The sequence below is a fragment of the Nannobrachium achirus genome (genome assembly GCF_963921795.1).
Source record: "Nannobrachium achirus genome assembly, chromosome: 24".
Classification (NCBI taxonomy): Eukaryota; Metazoa; Chordata; class Actinopteri; order Myctophiformes; family Myctophidae; genus Nannobrachium; species Nannobrachium achirus.
In genome coordinates, this window is record NC_137831.1 from 22,328,307 (window position 1) to 22,351,208 (window position 22,902).

General features: G+C 43.7%; 1 protein-coding gene across 1 annotated transcript in view; it reads right to left on the minus strand.

The window, feature by feature from the left end:
* Positions 1 to 22,902, minus strand: part of LOC308280042 (receptor tyrosine-protein kinase erbB-4-like) — a 789,750-nt gene that overhangs the window by 454,170 nt on the left and 312,678 nt on the right. The window contains 1 exon segment of the mRNA XM_080720298.1: positions 17,115 to 17,301. Coding sequence (XP_080576424.1) covers positions 17,115 to 17,301 — 187 coding nt within the window.

Sequence of the window (22,902 nt, forward strand, 5' to 3'; positions counted from 1 at the left end):
AGTGCTTAAGTCTGTAGCCAATAGAAAAGTATTGATACTCAACAGGAACACATTATTCTCCTGGTATAGTAACAATTTTGGACATACAAGGTTTCCACTCGACAGCGACCATAGAAGACATACATTCCACTGCAATGTATGTGTGTATGGGTAATAAAAGAGAGAGAGGGAAGGAGAGAGAGAGAGAGAGAGAGAGAGAGAGGAAGGAAGCTGCTGCTACGAGCGTCATCAACCACGACGGAAGGCAAACAGCTTGCGCGAGTCCCTCTTTCAAAAAACAAACGCGTGCGTCGGGGGTTAATTACGATGCGGCGTGTCAACCGATTTGTCTCGCCGCATCTTTACCGCCGGTAATTTAGTTTGGAGAAGAAGCGTTTGTGAGACGCATGAAGTATGCTGGAACGGGGAGAGAGAGAGAGAGAAGAGAGAGAGAGAGAGAGAGGGCAAAATACTCGGATTCAAACATAAAATACAAACGGATGTTTGGTCTTTCTGCCGACTTGCTTGAATCCCCACCCCTGCTCAGTGAGAAGTGGTGCCCACATAACAGCAGCGGTGGAGTGTAAATAAGTATGTTTACTCAAGTACTGCACCTACTGTAAGTACAATGGTGAGGTACCTCTACTGTATGTCAGCGTTTCTGACCAAATCCATTAGAATCATTTGAAAACTTTGCAGATTTAGATTGTTATGAGAAGATGCACATTAACCAATTAAACCTCAATTAAGCCCTATATCAAGGGTCTTCAACAGGGGGTCCGGGACCCCTAGGGGTCCTCAGAGTTACTATCCACAACTTTCCAACATCCCATCGGGATTCCGGCGTCGCAACCGAGTTGTGATCTACAAGCTCACAACGGTTGCATCTGCGACGCGACGTGAGCTTGTATGTCTGCTGTTAACCGGAAGCGCAAATAATTCTACAGTAAATTCTCGCGGAAACAGGTGGATAGGGGGTCCTCCAAATCTTTGTGTGATAGAAACTTTTTTCTCCTTTTTATATTAACCACTTGAACCCTAGAGTCATTATTCTGAGAACTTTAGCCAGAAATAGCAGATCTACAAGCTCACAACGCCTCAAGTACAGAGTGAAAGGTCAACATTTCTTCAAGTTTTTCACTATTTGTCATCGCCATCATGGTGCCAACTCACTACTGCTGTGCAGGTCAGAGGACCGCATTAACAGAGCATTAGTCTCGTTGGGTGTTATTCAGCTCTGCGACGTTGGAAGCGTTGTTTCGTAAAAACAGTCTTCAACCAGGAAGAGTGTCTCCATCCGGTGGAATATTTTTCATTTCGCCCTAGAAATGTATTTTAAGTATGTAGTGGGGGGCTCAGACTACGTCCACTAAGTAGAGTAAGCTTTCAACTCCCCACTGATACCTTTGGTTTGGTGAGGGGCAAAACAGTTTTTGTTATTTTTGGACCAGACGACGGGGCTTTCCGGTTTTGCCAAGCCGGGGCGGAGGTTGAGGAACATAGCGTTAGGGAGAACTCCACTAACGCTATGGACCAGAGCTAGGGTATGGTCACGATCTGCTATTTTCCCGCGAAAGCTTTCGCCACAATACAGATGCTGGGGTTTAAGTTGTTATGGAAGAAACAGTACTTTTTCCACGACTAGACAACGCTCCCCCAGCGCCCCGGTCCCGCTGCGCCTCCAGGCGACAGGAAGCTGGTGAGGAGGACAGGATTGTACTTCCTGTGGGCTGGCGCCGCAGGGGCATTGGCTCGCCAGATGGCAGCGGCGGCGGAGGAAGTATACCTCCACATGTTGGACTTTTATTAGTAAAAGTAGCAGTGCCGAAATGTAGTTGTATCCCTGTTACAAGTAAAAAGTCCTGCAGTCAAATTGTCATATACGGTAAGTCAAAGTACTGTACAACAATATTATTACCATGAAAATACCGTTGTTGTCGGGTGGAAACCTTGTATGTCCAAAACCGTTCGTTTTGCATTTATCATTTTAAAAACGATCTAAACTAGTGAAAACAGCCGATCTACAAGCACACAACGCCTCGCACAACGCCTCGCACCGCGAGGCGTTGTGTGCTTGTAGATCTGCTGTTTTCACTATCTTTGTGCGACGGCCTTGTATGATGAAGCAGGGCTTTGCTTTGTGAAAAAACAAACAAATTTGAAAATTGGAGATACGAGGTTTCTGCCCGACAGTGACGATATACATATAAAGTAGAAAAAGTAAAGGTATTCATTATGCAGAATGCCAAGATAGATGAGTCATATCTATCACGTAATTGGACTTATTGATCATCAACCACTTACAGTAAGCTCTATGTTATAGTCAGGCTATTCAAAACATTTGAGTGAGGTTGTAGATCGGCAACTTTTTTGGAAGATTTTAATAATAATGATTAATAATCCAAATCTGCGAAGTAACTCAAGCTGTCGAATAAATAATACAAATTTGATTCTGAGATCTAGTAGCAGTATAAAGTATAAAGTTACTGACTCAAGTCAAGTCAAGTGAAGAAAAGAAAAAAAAAGCAACAACCTTGAAAGAATACTTAAGTAGCGTATCCGTGAGTAAAGGTACTTAGTTACATTACAGCCCAGCCAGATGGGGAGCTGGTTCCAGAGCTCTCCCTCATGAGGGCACAGCCAGACATTTGGCTCCGCGCCAAATGGGCGATTTTTAACAGAGCGTAGCGGCGGGTGTAGGGAAAAAGAAAAAGCCAATACACAAACAAAATAGACAAAATGATGAATAAAATAGCGCAAAGAGAAAGGGGGGGCCGGGAGGGGGGGAGATCGGATGGAAGAGTTTTTTCGCCAGCAACGGCACAGCATGGAGTAATTAGTATTGTAATGCACGGCGGGGTACATCACACATACGCGTGAGGGGGCGCATGCGTGTGCGCGCGCGTGTTTGTGTGCGCAAGTGCTTCAGGGGTTGACACTAAGGTCTCAGAGGCACTTGCCCATCGGGCAAGTACAGGTCATGTTCTACTTGCCCAAAGGTCATGCCCACTTGCCCGAAAAGTAAATCGAATCGTCCATTATAAAATTATAGTTAAAATCTGAATTACGGTTCAAATTAACACTTATTTTGTGTTACTTCCTGGGGCTGTGCGATTACAAAATGTCATACCTAATTTTTTATCAAAATTCCTACATAGCTATGATTGCATATTGGGTTCACAACTATTTTATATTAAAGTGTAGCAACAGTGCAAACAGCATTGAAAGAAACATTATATCTGGTGTTGTGTTTATAGACGGTTGCGTCCCCGCACAAACAAGCACTTTCCCGGTCGGGCAACCTGAAAGTGAACTCCACCTGCCCTAAGGTTTTATTTACCTGCCAGGGGCAGTTGGGCAAGCCTTAGTGTCAATGCCTGTGCTTGTATACCTTCTCTGTCGGGTGGATACCTTGCATGTCCGAAGCTGTCACTTTTCGGGATTCAAGATCAGAGATAGCAAAAGTAGCAGATCTATACAAGCTCGAAACTTACTTTTGACGCTATAGTATTAACAGTGTCGTATTGATGATACAACACGGCATGAGACAACCTGTTTAAATCTCCCTCTGGGAGTATACCGAGGCGTGCATCGAGGACCTTCCTAGGAAGGCGCTCGGGGGGCATCCGTACTAGATGCCCGAACCACCTAAGCTGACTCCTTTCCAAGTGAAGGAGCAGCGGTTCTACTCCAAATTTCTCTCGGGTGATTGAACTTCTCACCCTATCTCAGACAGTTTTGTCAGCCAGTGTCATCATGTCCCATTCAACCGGAACAATGCCACGGCGGCAGTTGCCAGTACTGCTCCTTATTCTGCTACAATGTTATTCTGCTACAATATTCTGCTACTTTTTGGATAAAATTTTCGGGAAAAGGGTGATCTACTTCGGCGTGGAGGCATTCTACGGCAGCGCGGCGATATCCACGCAGGACCTCAGCTCGGAGCACAACAGTATGCAGTAAACAGACATGCAGGGTGTACATGCAGGGGTGTCACAAGGGGGGGGGGAGTGGGACTGAGATATACTAGGGCCCAAGGTGGAGGGGCCTGGAATTATTTTATACTTTAGCTATTGATAAATAGCAGATATACAAGCTCACAGCGCGGCACCGAGTGCCGCGCTGCGAGCTTGTAGATCTGCTATTTTTTAAAAGTCGTGAAAATGTGTCAAAATCTTCGAATAATATGTATTTTTTTTAAGAAACATTTGTTACTCATATTTTGCTTCTGGGGGGTCCCTGGAACTAAATATACGTTTAAAAAAAAAAAAACCTTAGAAGATTTGAAATATTCAAAGACACAAACTTTCAAGATTTTTCAAAAATAGCAGATCTACAAGCTCACAGCGGTGCCGCGCTGTGAGCTTGTAGATCTGCTATTTTTCAATAGTTAAAGTACCCAGGGCCCAGAATTTGGTGTGACACCCCTGTGTACACGTACAGTATGTATGCTTTAACACAATTAGTGCCTCTTAATCTGAAGGTTGCTTGGTGCCTCGGTGCCACGCCGTTTCCTCCATAGGCCGCCGCTATTATTTTGAAGGGCTGGAAGGGGGTTGTTTTTGTTTTTTTGGATTATCACTTGACGGCAACGATTACGTCATCTAGTCACATGACAGTGTGGGTCCAGATTCCAGAAGGGAAACATGGCTGCGCCCTGCCTTGTGCCTTGTTTACATTTAGATCTGCTGCAAAATGTCTCAAAATGGCTATTTTGTTTAAATGAAGTTTCTTTATGGGCCTCTCCATTGACTTAACATTGAGGAGCTTCACTTCGCGTGCACGCCCAACGTGCGTTGTAAACAAATCGCCGACATTACCGATGGGGGCGGGACCGGAGCGACATTAACCCTCTAAGGCCCACGGTTGTAATATTACAACATTTGTATTTTATCCAAAAAAAGGTTTAAATCATTTTATTTTAGCTCCCCCTACCACCTAAACACCACCATTGGATTCTATTGTTTAGTATTACAATGCCATTGGCCACAATATTTGCATATAAATACCCCCCACAGGGGCTGACATTCACACCCGCCACACCCCGCTGAAATTCCAGAGTTTTGACGAACAACATCTCACTTTTTCATGGAAGCTATACCTCACAAAAACATAAGTAAAATGCCTGTACTATTTTTTTTGGTGATCATTAGAATGTCTAGAACATGTACATATGTTATTATTGTGAAAAATATCCCCCATATGTAAATTAGAGCATGATTTATGATTTTTGATTTATGGCTATAAAATCTTACAAAAACATTTTTTTGAAAAAAACATTACATTTTCCTCTTAACTCATATGCTGCCATTTAACAATACCTTCGTACTCTTTAACTGCCATTCGTCTCCATAGACTTCCATGTAATTCATAGTGCACGGATCATGCACACCCATGCCTAGATAATGCACCACGTGTGTCCACATTGCTCACAGCTTTCAAACAAAAAAATCCGAATGGAAATCCGTTCAGGCATTCATGAGATAGCAGCCATTATGTTTTACACTGTTGTGAGCTTGGAGGTCTGCTACCTGAGTTGTATGGGGGTTGTATGGGGGTTAAACAAGCTTTTTCGCGATCGCTATCATGCCTACTAACGTTTTTGGGGTCCAAAAAAAATTAAAAAAAAAAAAAAAAAAAAAAAAAAAAAACTTTTTTTTTTTTTTTTTTTTTTTATTCACGGGATTCACGGGCGTGGCAGGGTGGGACAACGGGATTTTTAAGGGATTCACGTTTTTGGCAGTTAATGAGTTAATAGGACTCCTACAACACCATCTGATTTTTTTAAATTTTTTATTTCAAGTATTTCTTAATGCGGGCCTTAGAGGGTTAAGTAAGTAATAATATCTTTACTGTATATACAGTAAGATTCACAGTCCTCACCGTCAACGGCGCCATGGTATTAACCCTTTCAATGACGGTGAGCGCCGTCTACAGCAGCAGAACAGTTAAGTGTGCGCTATATAGGGTGGTCAAGGTTCACAAGGAACCCATGGAGCTGCGGAGGAATACTAAGCAGTGCTGGGAAGGAACTATGAGTATGTTTGCACTTAAGTAAACATTTTGAGGTACTTTTTACTTGACTCTCAAGCAAATGTTGTATTTATTTACAATCATTTAAATAATGCTGTTTTATACTTCAACGGTTCAAATATAGCGTAAGAATTTGAGTAGGCCTACTTTCACTTTGGTCCTGTAATTCGTATATTTTCAACACAAAAACACTTTTGCACTTTTACTTGAAGCGGGGAAGCAGCCGTGTCATTTTAGATTCTAGCGTTGGCTATGTGAAAATAGCAGATCTACCAGCGCAGCGCAGTGTCACTTGGTGCCGTGCTGCAAGCTTGAACATCTGCTATTTTGGAGTATTATTTCTTCCACCACAGATAGTCCAACAACAGATAACAGATAACAATTCACCCTTTGTCAGCCTTCTGATTGGTCCCTGACTGACCAACGAGCATGCTCTTTCTGCCTTGTCCCGCCCTGTGTTCCGCCTTTTTTCTGTTGAATTTGCTAAAACATCATTTTTGGAGGAATAAAAACATCTAAAAACATGCCCAGTCACTATACTGCACCTGAGAGGCTCCTTTTTACCGAAACAAAGATTACAATTAGAATTTAATACACAGAATAACAATGAGAAGCAACTGAATTTCAATGGTAGTGGATGGAGAGAAAGGACTTTTGTCCCACCAAGACACAGCAACCAATGGGTGCGAAGAGGGGCAGGACAATGGGCGGGACTTGACAAAGGGTGAATTATAACTCCCGCCCCACAGAGGACACACGTCCGTGTGCGCGCCAACGCAGGACTGGCACTGTAAGAATTGAATCCCAGGCTTAACTGCGGAGTCCCCCCCGTGGCGTGTCCAATCCACAGTGGGACCACAAAAAAAAAAAAAAAAAAAAAGAGAATGCCTGCGGGCAAATCTGTTGTTTAATGTATGGGCGAGGACGTGCAGAGAAAATACTGAATATAATATGACTCTCTCGGACTCGCGAAGAACGTTATATAGCCTACACGTTCCTCCCCGCGCGGAGGAACTGCGCCACGAAAACGAATTACCGAATAGTATACCTACTGCCTGGCCATTCCAGTGCTCATCAATGCATAATAGATGTATGTAAACGCAGGGGCGTCAAAGGTGGGGGGGAGTGGGACTGAGTTACTAGAGCCCAAGGTGGAGGTGCCTTCATTCTTTTAGCTATTGAAAAATAGCAGATATACAAGCTCACAGCCGAGTGCCGCGCTGCAAGCTGGTAGATCTGCTATTTTTGAAAAGTCGTGAAAACGTGTGCAAATCTTTGAATATATGTATTTTTTAAGCAAACATTTGTAACTCAAATTTTGCTTCTGGGGGGGGGGGGGGGGTCCCTAGAACTACCATAAATGTTTTGAGATGGGGGGTCCTTCAGGTGAAAAAAATTGAGCACCATTGACATAGAAACAAAGACTTTTTCAAGGACTTTTTCACGATTTTTCAAAAATAGCAGATCTGCAAGCTCACAGCGCGGCACTCGGTGCCGCGCTGTGAGCTTGTATATCTGCTATTTTTCAACAGTTAAAGCACACAACGACGCTGTGAATCCTTGTACCCAGGGCCCGGAATTTGGTGCGACACCCTTGCTCATCAATGCATAATAGATGTACGTGAACGGTGGGCGAGCGTGCATACGGGGTCTCTCATTATCGGCAGGGGAGGAAGGGAAGGCGAGCTGGCCCGCGCCGCGCCAGGAGAGGGAATTACATTTCATCGGGGGCTTTATTTTATCTTATTTTATCTTATTTCTTCCCAGGCAGCGAGAGAGAGAGAGAGAGAAGGGGAGGGAGAGGGAGACAGAGAGAGTTGCTGAAAATCTGAGGGCGTACAAATGCAAACAAATTGTGTGAAGTGAAGTCTGATGATTTTTGCGAGAAAGAGAGCTTGAATGAATATCGATTGGCGATTGTTAGTTACGCGGGCAGTTCGACGAGTTAAAACACACAACAAATGGATGGCGCAAGGATGTTTCTAATGTGGTCCATTATAAGATTCAACACTAAAACAAAAGTGCCAAAAAAAAAGAAAGACAAAAAAATACACAACAATGTAGAATCTCGTCTCTGTCGGCTGGATTGTTTGTCCAAAACCTTTTCATTCAAATTCAAAAACATCATAAGTAGCAGACAAGTGCAAAATGCGGTGCCGTTTGAGCAGCAATGATAAAGAGAGAGAGAGAGAGAGAGAGAGCGAAGGAGAGAGAGAAAGCAAGAGAGAGAGAGGCAGGACTGATCTATATGCAAGGATGGAGCTGACTTTAATTGCAGCGCAGCGGTGCAGTGGGATCAGCTCCTATAGACTAAAGGCTTCTGATCTGAGGAACCCCGTCCTCTGTGTGTGTGTGTGCGCGCGTGTGCGTGCGTGCGTGCGTGCGTGCGTGCGTGCGTGCGTGCGTGCGTGCGTGCGTGCGTGTGTGTGTGTGTGTGTGTGTGTGTGTGCACGTGCATGCGTGTGTGTGTGTGTGTGTGTGTGTGTAGGTGGTGGTGATGGGGGGCTTCCAGTTGTAGGTGAACCTGAGGTAAATTCTGCCTCTGAGGGACTCAGGGAAGAGTTCATGAGACACACACGCACGCACACACACACGCACGCACACACACACACACACACACACACACAGAGAGAGAGAGACAGAGAGAGAGAGAGACACAGAGAGAGAGAGAGAGAGAGAGACACAGAGAGAGAGAGAGAGACAGACACTCCAGAAAGAAGGCGTGCGTCAATATACCATATGCGGTTGATGTGTGTGCGGGACGGTCACGGGTGGCTAATCGCATCAATATCACTCACACCAAAGCTTATATGAAGCACAGTGTCCGTGCGCTGTTCTCACCAAGCGCACACAGGCACGTACGTATACGCACGCACGCAGGCACGCACACACACACACACACACACACACACACACACACACACACACACACACACACACACACACACACACACACACACACACACACACACACACACACACACACACACACACACACACACACACACACACACGTGCACAACCTCACTCCTGGTGAAAGGCAGCCGAGCAGCATGTGAAAAGCCAACCTAGGGCTTAGCATGCCCGAGCGCTTTGCATCTAATAACGGCCGTTTTTATCCCGCTGAAATTCAATTTCTTGTTTGTGTGCATGCGTGCATGGCATGCATGCATGTCCGTCTTTTCTGCATGCATGTGCATTGCCTGTCATGTTTTTTTTTTTTACACAGCCTGTTGGGGGGCGGCCGTTAGCTTAGTGGGTGGAGACACCATCTGGCTGGTGATCACCAGTTCAGGGGTCTTCAACTTTTCAGGCAAAGGTGTGACATCACACATTTTGACGTTTCCTGCGTTTTTCCTGTTCACATATGCCTTTATTCGATAGGACAGTAGACATGGGGGGAGAGATGGGGAGAGACAAAAGTCATCCGGATCGGGAATCAAACCGGCGACGCCGTCAGGCATCATTGCCTATGTGGCAATGCCTTATGTGGTATGCGCCTGGACCAGTATGCCGGCAGGCGCCCCACTTTGTTGCGTTTTCACTTATATATATATATTGTCTATTTTCCACGCAATACACAAGCATGTGCACACATAGATATAAAAGAGGGCTTGAGCCCCTGCCCTTTTATCCTTCTGTAAAAAGTGCCCTCTCTAGACCATGAATGCAGTTTTTACAATGGTGAAAGAAATGCAAATGCCCTCTTTCCATGTCATCCCTGAAGGGCAGCATTTCAAGAGATCTCCTTGTCCAAACTCTCCTGAACTTGAATGCAAATCCATGCCATATACGCAGTATTGACTTGATTATGCTTAGTTCAATGTGGTATAATAAGTACCGAAAATAGCCGACCTCGAGGTCTGCTATTTTGATATTTTCACCAAAGGTGCCCTTATAGAAATCTCAGCCCCTGCCTCTCTAACATTCTCTGCACGTCCGTCCCTGGCAAGTCACATAGTATGAATCAGGCATCAGGGTGTCAACATGACTTTAAACACCTCATGGTTAATTTTTTGTATCACAGCTCCATAAAAACACTGCTGTTTCTTTACACTAGACCAGTATATTTGCCCCGGTGTGCTTTGAGGACACCGCGGCGGTGCTGAGGCATCCAGAAACACCATGCAGGGTGAAAAAACACCGTAGGGGGCACGTCGTAGAGGATGAATGTCCACTGTCCCCATGCAGCATCCCCCAAACCACACCGCTTTGTTTTACTGTTAAGCTTTCTCGCACGGTAACCCCCTGGCCGCCCCCACCCCTCACCCCCTCCCCCTATATTCGAGATACGTGAACTACAGACGCGCATAAAGGCGAATACGGACAGAGATTTCACACATTTATTGCACGCGCGCCATCTCGAACAAAACAAACAAATCAAGGTGACAAGCCGGGACAGAGTCGAACTGGATAACAGAGTGTGAGGTCTACTTTAAGTCTATTACAGTGAGGCAATATGAATCAGCAGTGGGAGAAGGGATTGTCTATTTTTTTCGGGGAGGAAAAGTAGAGGAGAGGAACAACACCAACGCCTGGAGGAGAGAAGTGCGAGGAAGACGGCGATGGATCGATGGCAAGAGAGAGGAGCGGAAAGACCTTGTGAGACAGGCGATCACGCACAGGACACAACCCCACTATGAGTTTATATCGCACTGCAGACAGGGGGGTGTCGCACCAAATTCTGGGCCCTGGGTACAAGGATTCACTGCGGGCCCCCCATGAATGTTCTTCACCCATTTAGACTGGGAATGCATTATTACGCATTATTTTGTGCTTAAACTATTGAAAAATATCAGATATAAAAGCTCACAGCTTGTAGATCTGCAATTTTTTTATCGTTTTTGCAAGTCATTGAATATTTCAATTCCTTCTAAGGTTTTTTTTTTAAAAACCTATGTTTCTATGTCAGTGGTGCTCAAACTTTTTCTTGTCAAGGACCCCCAAAATGATATGTATTTGGCCACAGACCACCGTCTCAAAATATTTAGTTCCGAGACCCCCCAGAAGCAGAATTTGAGTTACAAATGCTCGCTTAAAAAGTACATATCTTCAAAGATTTGCACACATTTTCACAACTTTTCAAAGATAGCAGATCTACAAGCTCGCAGCGTGGCACTCGGTGCCGCGCTGTGAGCTTATAGGCCTATATCTGCTATTTTTCAAGTATTCAAGTATAAAATAATTAAGGCCCCTCCACCTTGGGCCCTAGTAACTCAGTCCCACATTTCCCCCCCTTGTGACACCCCTGCTGCTGACTGACAGGGAAGGTCCCGCTCACACGCTTTGTCACACACTATTTATTCTCGCTCGCTCGCACGGGTCCACAGGATTATGCAGAAATGCCACGAAACCGCCTTTTAAAGGAAATGTCATGTTATGAGGATGTAGAACTGCAGACAACGGCTGACAACTGAGTCTGCTTTTGCATTGCATGCGCTGCACGCGCGCACAAGCACGCACGCACACATTTAACATCTGCCTCTTCGTGTTGCCGATGTCGCAACTACACAGTCTTATCCTGACAGTAAATTTCACTCTGAGACAGAATGAATGGAACCAAATGATACTTCTCAGTGGATTTAACACTCAGGATTCACAGTGCGTTCACTCAGCAAGGTCCTGTTTCATGGAGGGTACAGTAATAGGCTTCTGAGAAGGATTCCACCGGGAGCGTTTTCTTTAATATTGTGTAATGAATTTAAAATGTGAATTCAATTCATCACTGCAAAGTGCAGCACACTGATCCGAGTCCCCAGAGACGACCTCTCACGCACGCACGCACGCACGCACGCACGCACGCACGCACGCACGCACGCACGCACGCACGCACAACGCACGCACAAAGACACGTGTTGCTGTTGTTTATTTGAATGATCAATCGTTCCGATTGTGTTTCGGCTTGGATCGCCGGAAACTAAAAATAGCAATATGTTATTATTTCATATCATTCAATTCTTAGCTTTTTGCTAAATTATTTGGGGGGTCCCACTTGCGATATCCTCACGGCCCACCAGCGGGGGCCCAGGCCCACGGGTTGGGAAACGCTGGTCTAACCAGAGCCAAAGCGCGGGGGCGAACGGGCGACACCTGGCCCTCCGGTTGTTAGCTGCCACCGGGGAGGCTTTTAATGGCTCGCCTGCTGGAGTATTTATGAGACTTGTATGCCGCTTTATTCCGATAATGAGTAAATATGGGACATAAACCAGTGAGTGAGTAAATAAAATCCCCCCCCCCCACCACCCCGGTGCAGCCCACAACAACAGCACGTAACACAGTGGCCAGCTCATAGAGTTCTCTCTGACAGACCTGGGTTGCAGGGTGGATTATTAGAGCAGTGGTTCTCAACCTTTTCAGGCTGCGACCCCCAAAATAATCATATTTTAGCTGGGGACCCCTCCACCCTGACGAGCATTAGAGTTGAGGCATTATATTTTCTATAACATCGGTTCTATTGTGAAAATAGCATGCTCACGTTGCGAGGCGTTGTGAGCATGTAGATCGGCTATTTTCACAATTTGATATTTGACAATTTGGCCAATGTTTAATTTTAGAACTATTAAAAAGTCCTTAAATTGTCACTTTAGAAATGTGCAGATACCCTCTATACAATTCAACGTTATGTTGGTTTGTTACTGTTGCACATTAAGTTAATCACCTGGGGACCCCTCAAAATAATTTTGAGAACCACTGTATTAGAGAACCCTGGCCTGAACAACATGCAGATGAGGCCATAAACAGGCCCGGCCAGCCCAGTTTTTTATGTCCTGAAGAAGTGTCCTTGAGCAAGACACTTAAGGACTTGAACCCTAGCATCCCTATTCTGCCAAAGAATAGTAAATCTACAAGCTCACAACATATCGTTGATTTTTCCTGGTTTTGTGAGCTTGCAGAACGGCTATTCATGGCAAAGAGATTTTGGTGCAGGGTAAAAATAAAACTGTACAGTTGCAATTGTTTTGCTATGAATAAAGGGTTTAAGTGGTTAACCCCTAGATTAACCCCTGTGCCCTCCCTGGCAGTCCGGGCATTTCAGGCAGTATTTTGATGGAATCGTGCACTTACGATAGAAGCATAAAATTTGGCACACAGTTAGAACATGCCATATGGAACATTTTTGGCTATAGGGACATCGCAGATTTGTCTTGGGAAACTTGTGGGAGCCAATCAAAGTTGGGATCTCATAGACTTTACTATACAGTAAAATAATACAAAACATAAATATGCTTTAAGTAGCATGTGAGGGGTCAAACTAGGGTTTTTTGGGCTAAAAACGGCCCCCATAAATCACTTTTCACAGTTTTGTGGGGGCCGTTTCTCAGAAAGGAATGTTTTTCACCTAATTTGACCTCACATGCTATTTGAAGCATATTTATATTTTGTATTATTTTACTGTATAGTAAAAGCCCAACTTTGATTGGCTCCCACAAGTTTCCCAAGACAAATCTGCGATGTCCCTATAGTCAAAAATGTTCCATATGGCATGTTCTAACTATGTGCCAAATTTCATGCTTCTATCGTAAAGTGCACAATTTTTGCCTGAAACGCTCGGACTATGGGTGCTCATCAGACTTGAGCAGCTAACAGCTTGGGTGAAGCTGTAACAGTAATTTCCTTTAAATATTCCCTTTCCCACACTCCCTTACCTAAAAGATCTCATACTACATGCGGTATTATATTTTGTATTTCTTTTTTATCCAACAAAGCACTACAGAGTTTCCCCTTGTATTGCAGATTAAATATGCAAATGCCGCTCAAGTATAACTAATAAAAGGAAGTCACCAACTCTTTGCATAAAGAGCCGACATTGATCCATGCACCTCTACACATAATTTTAAGAGAAAACTGAGAAAACACAGTTAATTCCAAAAACAGAGCCCTATTAAACAAGTCTATTTCAACGTCGGTAAACAAAAATGTAATTAACAGGAAAATATGAGTTCTCACGGCCATTTGATGGCTCTCTATAGCAACACAAAGGAGTCATTTGTACCGGTAACAGCTGTGTTTCTTATGAAGTTGACTTTCACTTCTGCGACTTAATTAAAAGAGGGCTATTAAATCAAAAGGAGTCTAATAAATCTGTATCAATGGCTGCGGGAAAAAATAAATAAAGAACTAAGGCGAGTGATATACAACTGTGTGGTGCAAGATATTATCTTTTTTTTTTTTTACAAGTGATAAAAATATCTTTCCCATAGATCTTTAAATTGAAAAATCAAGCATTTTCTGCTAGTGAGTTTTAATAATCCTTGCATATCATTTACCGGTTTTGACACATTAAAGGGTATTTTCATCTGTGTTTTACCTCATTTAGCCTATCAGAACAGTAATGTAAAATAACTGTACAATTGCAGAGCCCCGAGGGTTAGCCATCCACGTTTTCAACTCAAAGACCAACAGTCAGTGGTGGATAAAGTACTCACAGCTGTTACTTATAAGTATCAATAGTGCAATATAGAAATACTCTGTTACAAGTAAAAGTCTGGAACTCCAAATGCACTTGAGTAAAAGTACAAAAGTATAGGCATCAAAATAAAAACAAAAAGTAGAAAGTACCCATTATGCAGAATGTCCTGTTTCACAAGTTTTCACTAGGGATGGAAATCGTAATCGGCCAATATAAAAAAACGGCAGGTATGATATCAAACCGGCCGAATCGGTGACCGGCAGATCACTGCCATAAATACCGTTTTTATGCCAATTGTGTCTATGGCACTGCACAGCATCTGGTCCTGTGACTAAAGAAAACATTAGCAAGTAGCAGCCAGTCTACTTAGTGGCAGCCTACAGAATACAGATGGTGCTGATTACCTTTGCAATGTAAGGATATATTCCATAATCCTGTGTCAATGTCGTCTCCAAAAAGAAGGGGGAAAAAAAAGCATGCGTCACCTGCTTTCCTCCTGCCTAGTCCAAACGGTCATATTAGACTGGATATTGTCTGTGATTTTGGATATTGTACTATTGTGATTGATTTGGCATTAGTGTTCTTCTAGCTTATTGGTACTCAAATTGAAGTATGTCTTGTAGGCCTACTTGGCCTGAAAAACAAAATGTATTGGAGCAACCCTATTTTCTAGTTCTTAGCTAAAGAAATCGGTAATCGGTTTTGGCAGGTCAGACCTTCATAAAACCGGTGGATCGGTATCGGCCAAGAATTTTGCAATCGGTACATATCTAGTTTTCACATGTATAAAATGTATACAAATCTTTTGAAAATAGCAGATCTACAAACTCACAAGTGAGCTCGTAGATCGTCTATTTTCAAATCGCCGAAATGTATATAGGGCTGAAGCTGTTAATGTATGTTTTGTAATAAAAATCAAGAGCTACAAAGTAACTAGTAAAGTTTTCAAATAATTGTAGTGGAGTACTGTTTTGGAATGAGATCTTATAGAATGATACTGTATGTGATCGTGAAAATTCACATACTGAATACAATTCAGAGTAAAAGGCATTCTGTGTTTCTCAGCTCACAGTAAGGCTTAAGAAAAGTCATTTAAGATTTGAATTGATATATTTAGTTAATATATCTTCCTATCAAATGAATAACGGCGGATTTGCACCACAATCAACCCTTTAACCCTAGTAAGGTTAGTTTCGGGCCAAGACATCCCCAGTAATCCCATCATGTTCCCTTCAGCAGCCTGCAACTTTAAAACTTTAACAGTTACTCTCCCTGTTGTTTTACAACACGAGGATGGTAATTAAATGTAACAAAAGGTCTTCCGTGGTCATTAATCTCTAGCCAGACCTCTGTCAGGGTGTTCCACACGAGCTGGCTGCCGGCCTGCGAGCCGGACATTACAGCATCTCCAGCCAGCTCTTCTTTTTACTGCCTTTTTAGGGCTTTTTCTGTGAGATCCTTCTCCTTTCAGATCACCCGACGCCAAGCCTCCTCATGCCAATGGTGTGAGGAGCTTTGCATCCTACTGCGTAGAGCATTTGGCACTAAAATAGTATTATGCTGTCAATAAATAAGAACGTTTTAAAATAACCTTACTACCACCCAATCCCTACAGCCTATCACTAGTCATGTTTCCATAAACGTATTAGAATATAGGAAGCGAATTATCAGAAATGCGCATTAAGACAAAGCTAATTTAGCCTGTTTACATTTGCGCGTGTCATTCGAATTAGCGACGGTCGCATGAGCCGACTCAGCGCCTCCGCACGATCCAGCTGAACACAGCAAACCTGCTACCTGCTTGTATGAGTACAAGACACCCTGTGAAAGTGTTATAATGTATTTCCAGTTCAAATAGGATGCCAAGCCAATCAAACTAAGCTTTGGGAAAATGGCCCGGAACAAGCAGCAAGTTGGAAATCGCTGGCCTACACTAACAATTCCAATTAGGCAAGAAAAGTTTGACTCCTCTTGAAACACTTGCATGGCAGACATTATACGTCTCTCTGATCAACACAGACAGACAGACAGTACATCCAGGGACGTGCTGGCCATTGGGAAAAGCGGGACAACTCCCGAACGGCCGGTTCATTCCCGGCCGGTCCAGGCCGGCCATTAGGATAAAATCTAAAATAAAATGTCGGCCTTCGTTCCATTTTGGGGGCTGGGCGGCCAACAAACTAAATCGTCACTGTCTGGCAGAAACCTTGTATCTCCAAGTTTCAAATGTGTAGATTTTTTCGCAAAGCTAAGCCCTGCTTCATCATCCAAGGCCGTCACACAAAAGTAGTGAAAACCGCAAATCTACAAGCACACAACCGTGAGGCGTTGTGTGCTTGTAGATCGGCTGTTTTCACTAGTTTAAATCATTTTTAAAATGATAAATACAAAACAAACAGTTTTGGACATACAAGGTTTCCACCCGACAACAACGAAATATAACTCATGTAATTGGCCCACTGGCTTGTCTGAAATGGCAAATCTTTGAGTAGCAGCAGCGCTATAGAGAGATCTCTCTCTCTATAGCGCGCATTGAGGGCCTCTCCAACTCTTTTTCCCAGGCTGAATCTGGGGCCCAGCATGTCCCTGAGTACATCCCAATCTGCCCTCTCCTGCAATACAAATCCGTGAGATCTGTAAGAACACTACAGGATTGAACCGGCAAGACCACGGCGGCGGCGGCGCCCCCTACCTGTGAGGTTGCGCAGTCCCAGCTGCCTCAGGCCGTAGTATCCGTCGCGGCGGTAGTTGAGGAAGATGGCCAGCGAGTAGCGGCGCTCGTACAGCTTGGTGCCGCGGATGATGCGCAGGTTCTCCAGGGGCAGGATGTCGAACTGGTTGAGAGCCACCAGCACGTAGCCTGTCACCTCTCTGATGGACTGCACACACACACACACACACACACACACACACACACACACACTTGTGAGCACTTCAAAATAAAACCCTTTATTGACCCTAAATTTAAAACTGAAAATAGCTTTTTTTTAACCCATTTAGGCATAGGATTATTGAATGCTTTAACTATTGAAAAATAGCAGATATACAAGCTCACAAGCTTGTAGATCTGCTATTTTTGAAAAATCATGACAATTTTAATTTTGACCCGATTCTATAAGTGTCTTTTGAATCCTTCTGAGGTTTTTTGAAAACCCCATGTTTCAATGTCAGCAATCTGGCCAGCCATCGTCAAAGAAAAGGTCCTTTTCACTTAACTGGAGCTCAGTTAGTCTGTTCTTGAGAGACTACTATGTCAGAGGTTCTCAAAACTTTTCATGTGAAGGACCCCCAAAATGATATGTATTTGGCCACGGACCCCCATCTCAAAATATTTAGTCACTTAAAAAAATACATATATTCAAAGATTTTCACACATTTTCACGACTTTTCAAAAATAGCAGGTCTACAAGCTCGCAGCGCGGTGAGCTTGTATATCTGCTATTTTTCAATAGTAAAAGCGTTAAATAATGTTAAGCCTAAATGGGTTTAATTAAAGTTAAAGATATGTTTTGTGGCCTTTATGCCTTTATTGATAGGACAGTAAACTGACTGGGGAGAGAGAGAGATGGGGAGTGACACGCAGCAAAGGTTGTCAGGAATCGTGATTCGAACCTGCGACATGCTGCCAATGCATCAGAGCCTATGTGGTATGAGTCTGGACCGCTAGGCCGGCGGGCGCCCCGAAAATACCTGATCTGAAAGCTCACAACGTGTCGCGCTGCAACGTGTTGTGAGCTTGCACATCGGATATCTTCGGTGAGCAACACCGATGCGCAAGCAAGTATCCACCTCTTTCCGCGGGAATTAACTGGAGAACTTTTTGCACCACACTTCCGGTTAACAGCAGACATACAAGCTCATGTCGCGTCGCAGATGCAACCGTTGTGAGCTTGTAGATCTCTCTCGGCTGCGGTGCCGGAAGCTCTGTGCAACCTCTGCGCAATGCACTATGGGATGTTGGAAAGTTGTGGATGAATTAGGCAGAACTCTAACCCTAATCCCTAAACTCTCTTGTAAGGACCAGGTAAATTGTACAACTGAAGTTTTGAAGAAAAAGTCGACCCACACCCTCTGTGTGTGTTTTTTTCTTCTTCTTTTTTTTTACAAATGAAACCCTGGCCATGGGCCAGCGAGGCCATGGGGTGTGATGGTGCCCAAGTCAGCAAAACTCATATAATATCAGAAGAAGAGTTGAGTTTTCCTTGAATGGTCCAGGGGTTTCAAACTATTTCATGTCACGGACCTTCAGACTGACTTTTATTTCAAATGATTCTGACCTAGATACACTGGTATGAGAAGAGGTTTTGGTTTAAAGTGAATTAAATTGTTTAAATGTCATAACTGCACAAGATAAATGCATTCATGGCTATTGAAACTTTGTTTTTCTCCTCTTTTTCATTTGTCTAAGCCGGGGTCAACATTACATGTCTAGACCCATGGTTCTCAACCTTTTCAGGACGCGATCCCCGAAATAATCATATTTTAACTGGGGACCTCCTCACCCTGACAAGCATTGAGAGTTGAGCCATTACATTTTGTATAACACGGTTCTATTGTGAAAATAGCCGATCTACATGCTCACAACGCCTCGCAAAGCGAGGCGTTGTGAGCATGTAGATCGGCTATTTTCACAATTTCTGCTTCTAATATTTGACAATTTGGCCAATGTTTATGTCATTTTAGAGGTATTACAAAGTCCTTAAATTGTAACTTTATAAATGTGCAGATACCCTCTATACACCCCTGGGGGTCCCGACCCAGAGGTCTAGACCACCCAATGTGGTTTAAAAGTACGTCTAGCCTGTGTATTTTCAGCTTCTCACTGTAAGCTGCAAGGTTCTTTGACAAACAGGTGAATAGGAGCAGACCAGACTCCTCACCAGACTTATCAGGACCCATCAGCAAAAAATTATTAAAATGCAAACTTGGGACGTGATAAATAAAGTGGAGTTGAAACGCGTTGCTCATATAATGAATCATGCCGTGCCTGATGTGAATGCACCTCAGTCAGCAACCATCATAATGATAATCTATGTAATCCACACACGTACAAAGCAATTCTTGGTAGCTTAGTTACACCAGCACTGTTGTTGTAAAGCAGTTTCTCCTGGTAGGATACGTGAATACAAAGATTTCCACTTGGCAAAGGATGCAGACGGGGAGAGAGAAAAGGGTCAGATTACAGGTGTGTAAAGTCAAATCCAGCTGTCCAAATTCTGGGCCCTGGGTACTTTAACTATTGAAAAATAGCAGATATACAAGGTCACAGCGTGGCACCAAGTGCCGTGATGCGAGCTTGTAGAACTGCTATTTTTTTTTTAATCGTGAACATTTTCTGCACGATATGGACAACATTCTATATCTCTGTATTTATGCCAAATATTTCTATATCGATATGCGATATTACAGTACAATTTTCAGATTCAACAGCATAATAACTGAGTGATAACAGTGATATTGACATAATAAGTCAATATCACTCTTGATTTTTTGTGATTTTGGGTTCCCACACTTGTTATTTGATATTCTGTGTAGAAAAAGGCAACAATTGGGTGATATGGGCAACTATATGGCCGATATATTGCCGTGATATATTGGCCATCGTTGCCTTTTGAGATACTGATATTGCGCATGGTCATACCTCAATGACGATACGATAACGATATATTGTGCAGCACTAGTGCAAACCTGGTGGCTACAATGTATTTGTGTGACATTTCCAGCCATACAGTATCTGATATAGTACTGTATAACAGCTGTGGGTAGCATGATAGAATGGTGGTGGAATCAGTTTCTACATTTTGTATTTGTAATGCCAGACTCTGGGAGACACATGCGCACGCACGCACGCACGCACGCACGCACGCACGCACGCACGCACGCACGCACGCACGCACGCACGCACGCACGCACGCACACACAGAGCTCCACTTGAAGACAATGTGTCAAGTGCCTTGCTCATGCACATGGCAGACCTTGACTACCAACCTCGAGACACAACAATTGGTCTTCTCAAAACTAGGCAGACAGAAAGTAGAAGAAATTGGGCCGCGTGGCAAAGGTGACGAGAGGAAAAGCGACGCGACTGCAAAAGCGAAATAGTTTTATTAGATTTCTATTCCTTTCAAACAAGCCAAAACAAGTAAAATACAAAAAAATAATCTTTCCTACGCCCGTCTAACTTGGGTTAGAAGGTCAACCAGTTGACAGCACTATCATATCACATCAACAGATAATGGCTCTCGCGAAAGAGGGCAAAAAAATAAATAAAAAATATAAAATAAAATCTCCCGACTGACAGCCCTATCAATCACTCTGACACCCAATCACGACCTCACATTCCACATCATTACCGGGGCACTCAAACCTGGGGTTTAACCATAGGTCTGTTACAGTATGTACGCGTGTGTGTGTGTGTGTGTGTGTGTGTGTGTGTGTGTGTGTGTGTGTGTGTGTGTGTGTGTGTGTGTTTGTGTGTGTGTGTGTGTGTGTGTGTGTGTGTGTGTGTGTGTGTGTGTGTGTGTGTGTGTGTGTGTGTGTGTGTGTGTGTGTGTGTGCGTGTCCAACACCGACTCGTTCCCCTGTCCATGCAATATTCATCGTATTGTAGCTGACACAGCAGCATACAGTACTAACATATACGTGCGCGACTGCGCGTACACACACATCACATCACACACACACACACACACACACACACAGACAGCTGTCAAATGTCACAAAGTTTGCCAGCCGCACTTGACAGCCCTAATTAGAATAACTGCATTTGAGGGGTGGGCGGAAAAAAAAAATGAAGCCTGTAATGGCTCTACCACGCAGGGGTGTCACACCAAATTCTGGGCCCTGGGTACAAGGATTCACTGTGGGGCCCCCATGAATGGGAATGCATTATTATGCATTCATTTGTGCTTTAACCATTGAAAAATAGCAGATATACAAGCTCACAGCGCTGCAAGCTTGTAGATCTGCTATTTTTGAAAGATCGTGACAATTTGTGCAGGTCTATAAATGTCTTCTAAATCCTTCAAAAAAAAATTTTTAAACGTATGTTTCTATGTCAGTGGTGCACAAACCTTTTCACGTGAAGGATCCCCAAAATGATAAGTATTTGGCAACGGACCCCCATCTCAAAATATTTAGTTCCAGGGACCCACAGAAGCAACATTTTAGATTAGTACATAAAAAGATTTGCACACATTTTCACATCTTTTCAAAAATAGCAGATCTACAAGCTCGCAGCGCAGCACTCGGTGCCGCACTGCTATTTTTCAATAGCTAAAGCATAAAATAATTAAGGCCCCTCCACCACTGGGCCCTAGTAACTCAGTCCCACTCCCCCCCCCCCTCAGTGTGGCGCCCTTGCTACTACGGTACATGCATGGCTCAGTACTGACTCATGCACTATGCTGGCTGGGGGATCCTCCACGCATGCCAAGGAGAGAGAGAGGCAAGCATCTTTTTGACAGGTACATCATTCATTCCTGTGGTTCGCCTTCCGTCTCCGGTGTTGTTCGGGTTTTTAGAATTCTGCGTATGAACGCTGAGAAGCACTGACTGACTGCTGGAAAGCCATCGTTACATTAGCTGTTAGCAGAAAAGGGGGGATTCTGAAGCTTTAACCAGCATCCGTCGCTGTTCTCAGGCCCGAACGTTTGCCCTGGAAATAGCTGATCAACAAGCTCACAATGCGCCGCGTTTGCGGCACATTGTGAGCTTGTAAATCAGCTATTTTCGGCAAAGATGTATTGTATAGGCTATATAACGTCACTGTCGGGCAGAAACTTCGTATCTCCAAGTTTCAAATTTGTAATTTTCTTTTCGCAAAGCAAAGCCCTGCTTCATCATACAAGGCCGTCGCACAAAAGTAGTGAAAACAGCTGATCTACAAGCACACAACGCCTCACGGTGCGAGGCTTTGTGTGCTTGTAGATCGGCTGTTTTCACTATTTGAAATCAAGTTTCAAGTTACTTTGAAAATTTGGATTATTATTTCTAAAACATACAGTACTGTACTCCCTGCGTTATGCTTTTCCTATAGTTGAACACAAACTATCTGAAAAGTTCACGACGCATCGCATTGCAGGTCTGCTATTTTCGAGAAAAAACAAAGTTTGACAATGAATTTAGAAGAAAAAAAATCAAGTACTTTTACTTCCCCAGTACTTTTTCGTGTTATCCTTTTAGCCGCAATGTCTAAGGCGACATTCACACAGGCACGTTTTATGACGATTAAAACGAATCCTATAACGTATTGTTGGAAAATACACAACGGTTGGGCATGTGTGAAGACGCATCCGTATTCTTTTTCGAATAAAAGAAACAAATGCAAATCCACAAAAAAACAGTGGTTTCGATGCGCTACCGCAAACGCTTCCCTGTTGGTGTGAATCCATCCGTCTCAAATACAGGCAATGAAACATTGTAGTAGGCTATATAGAGCCATGTGCGGGTTAAATCCATAGTTATTTATAAAAGGTTAA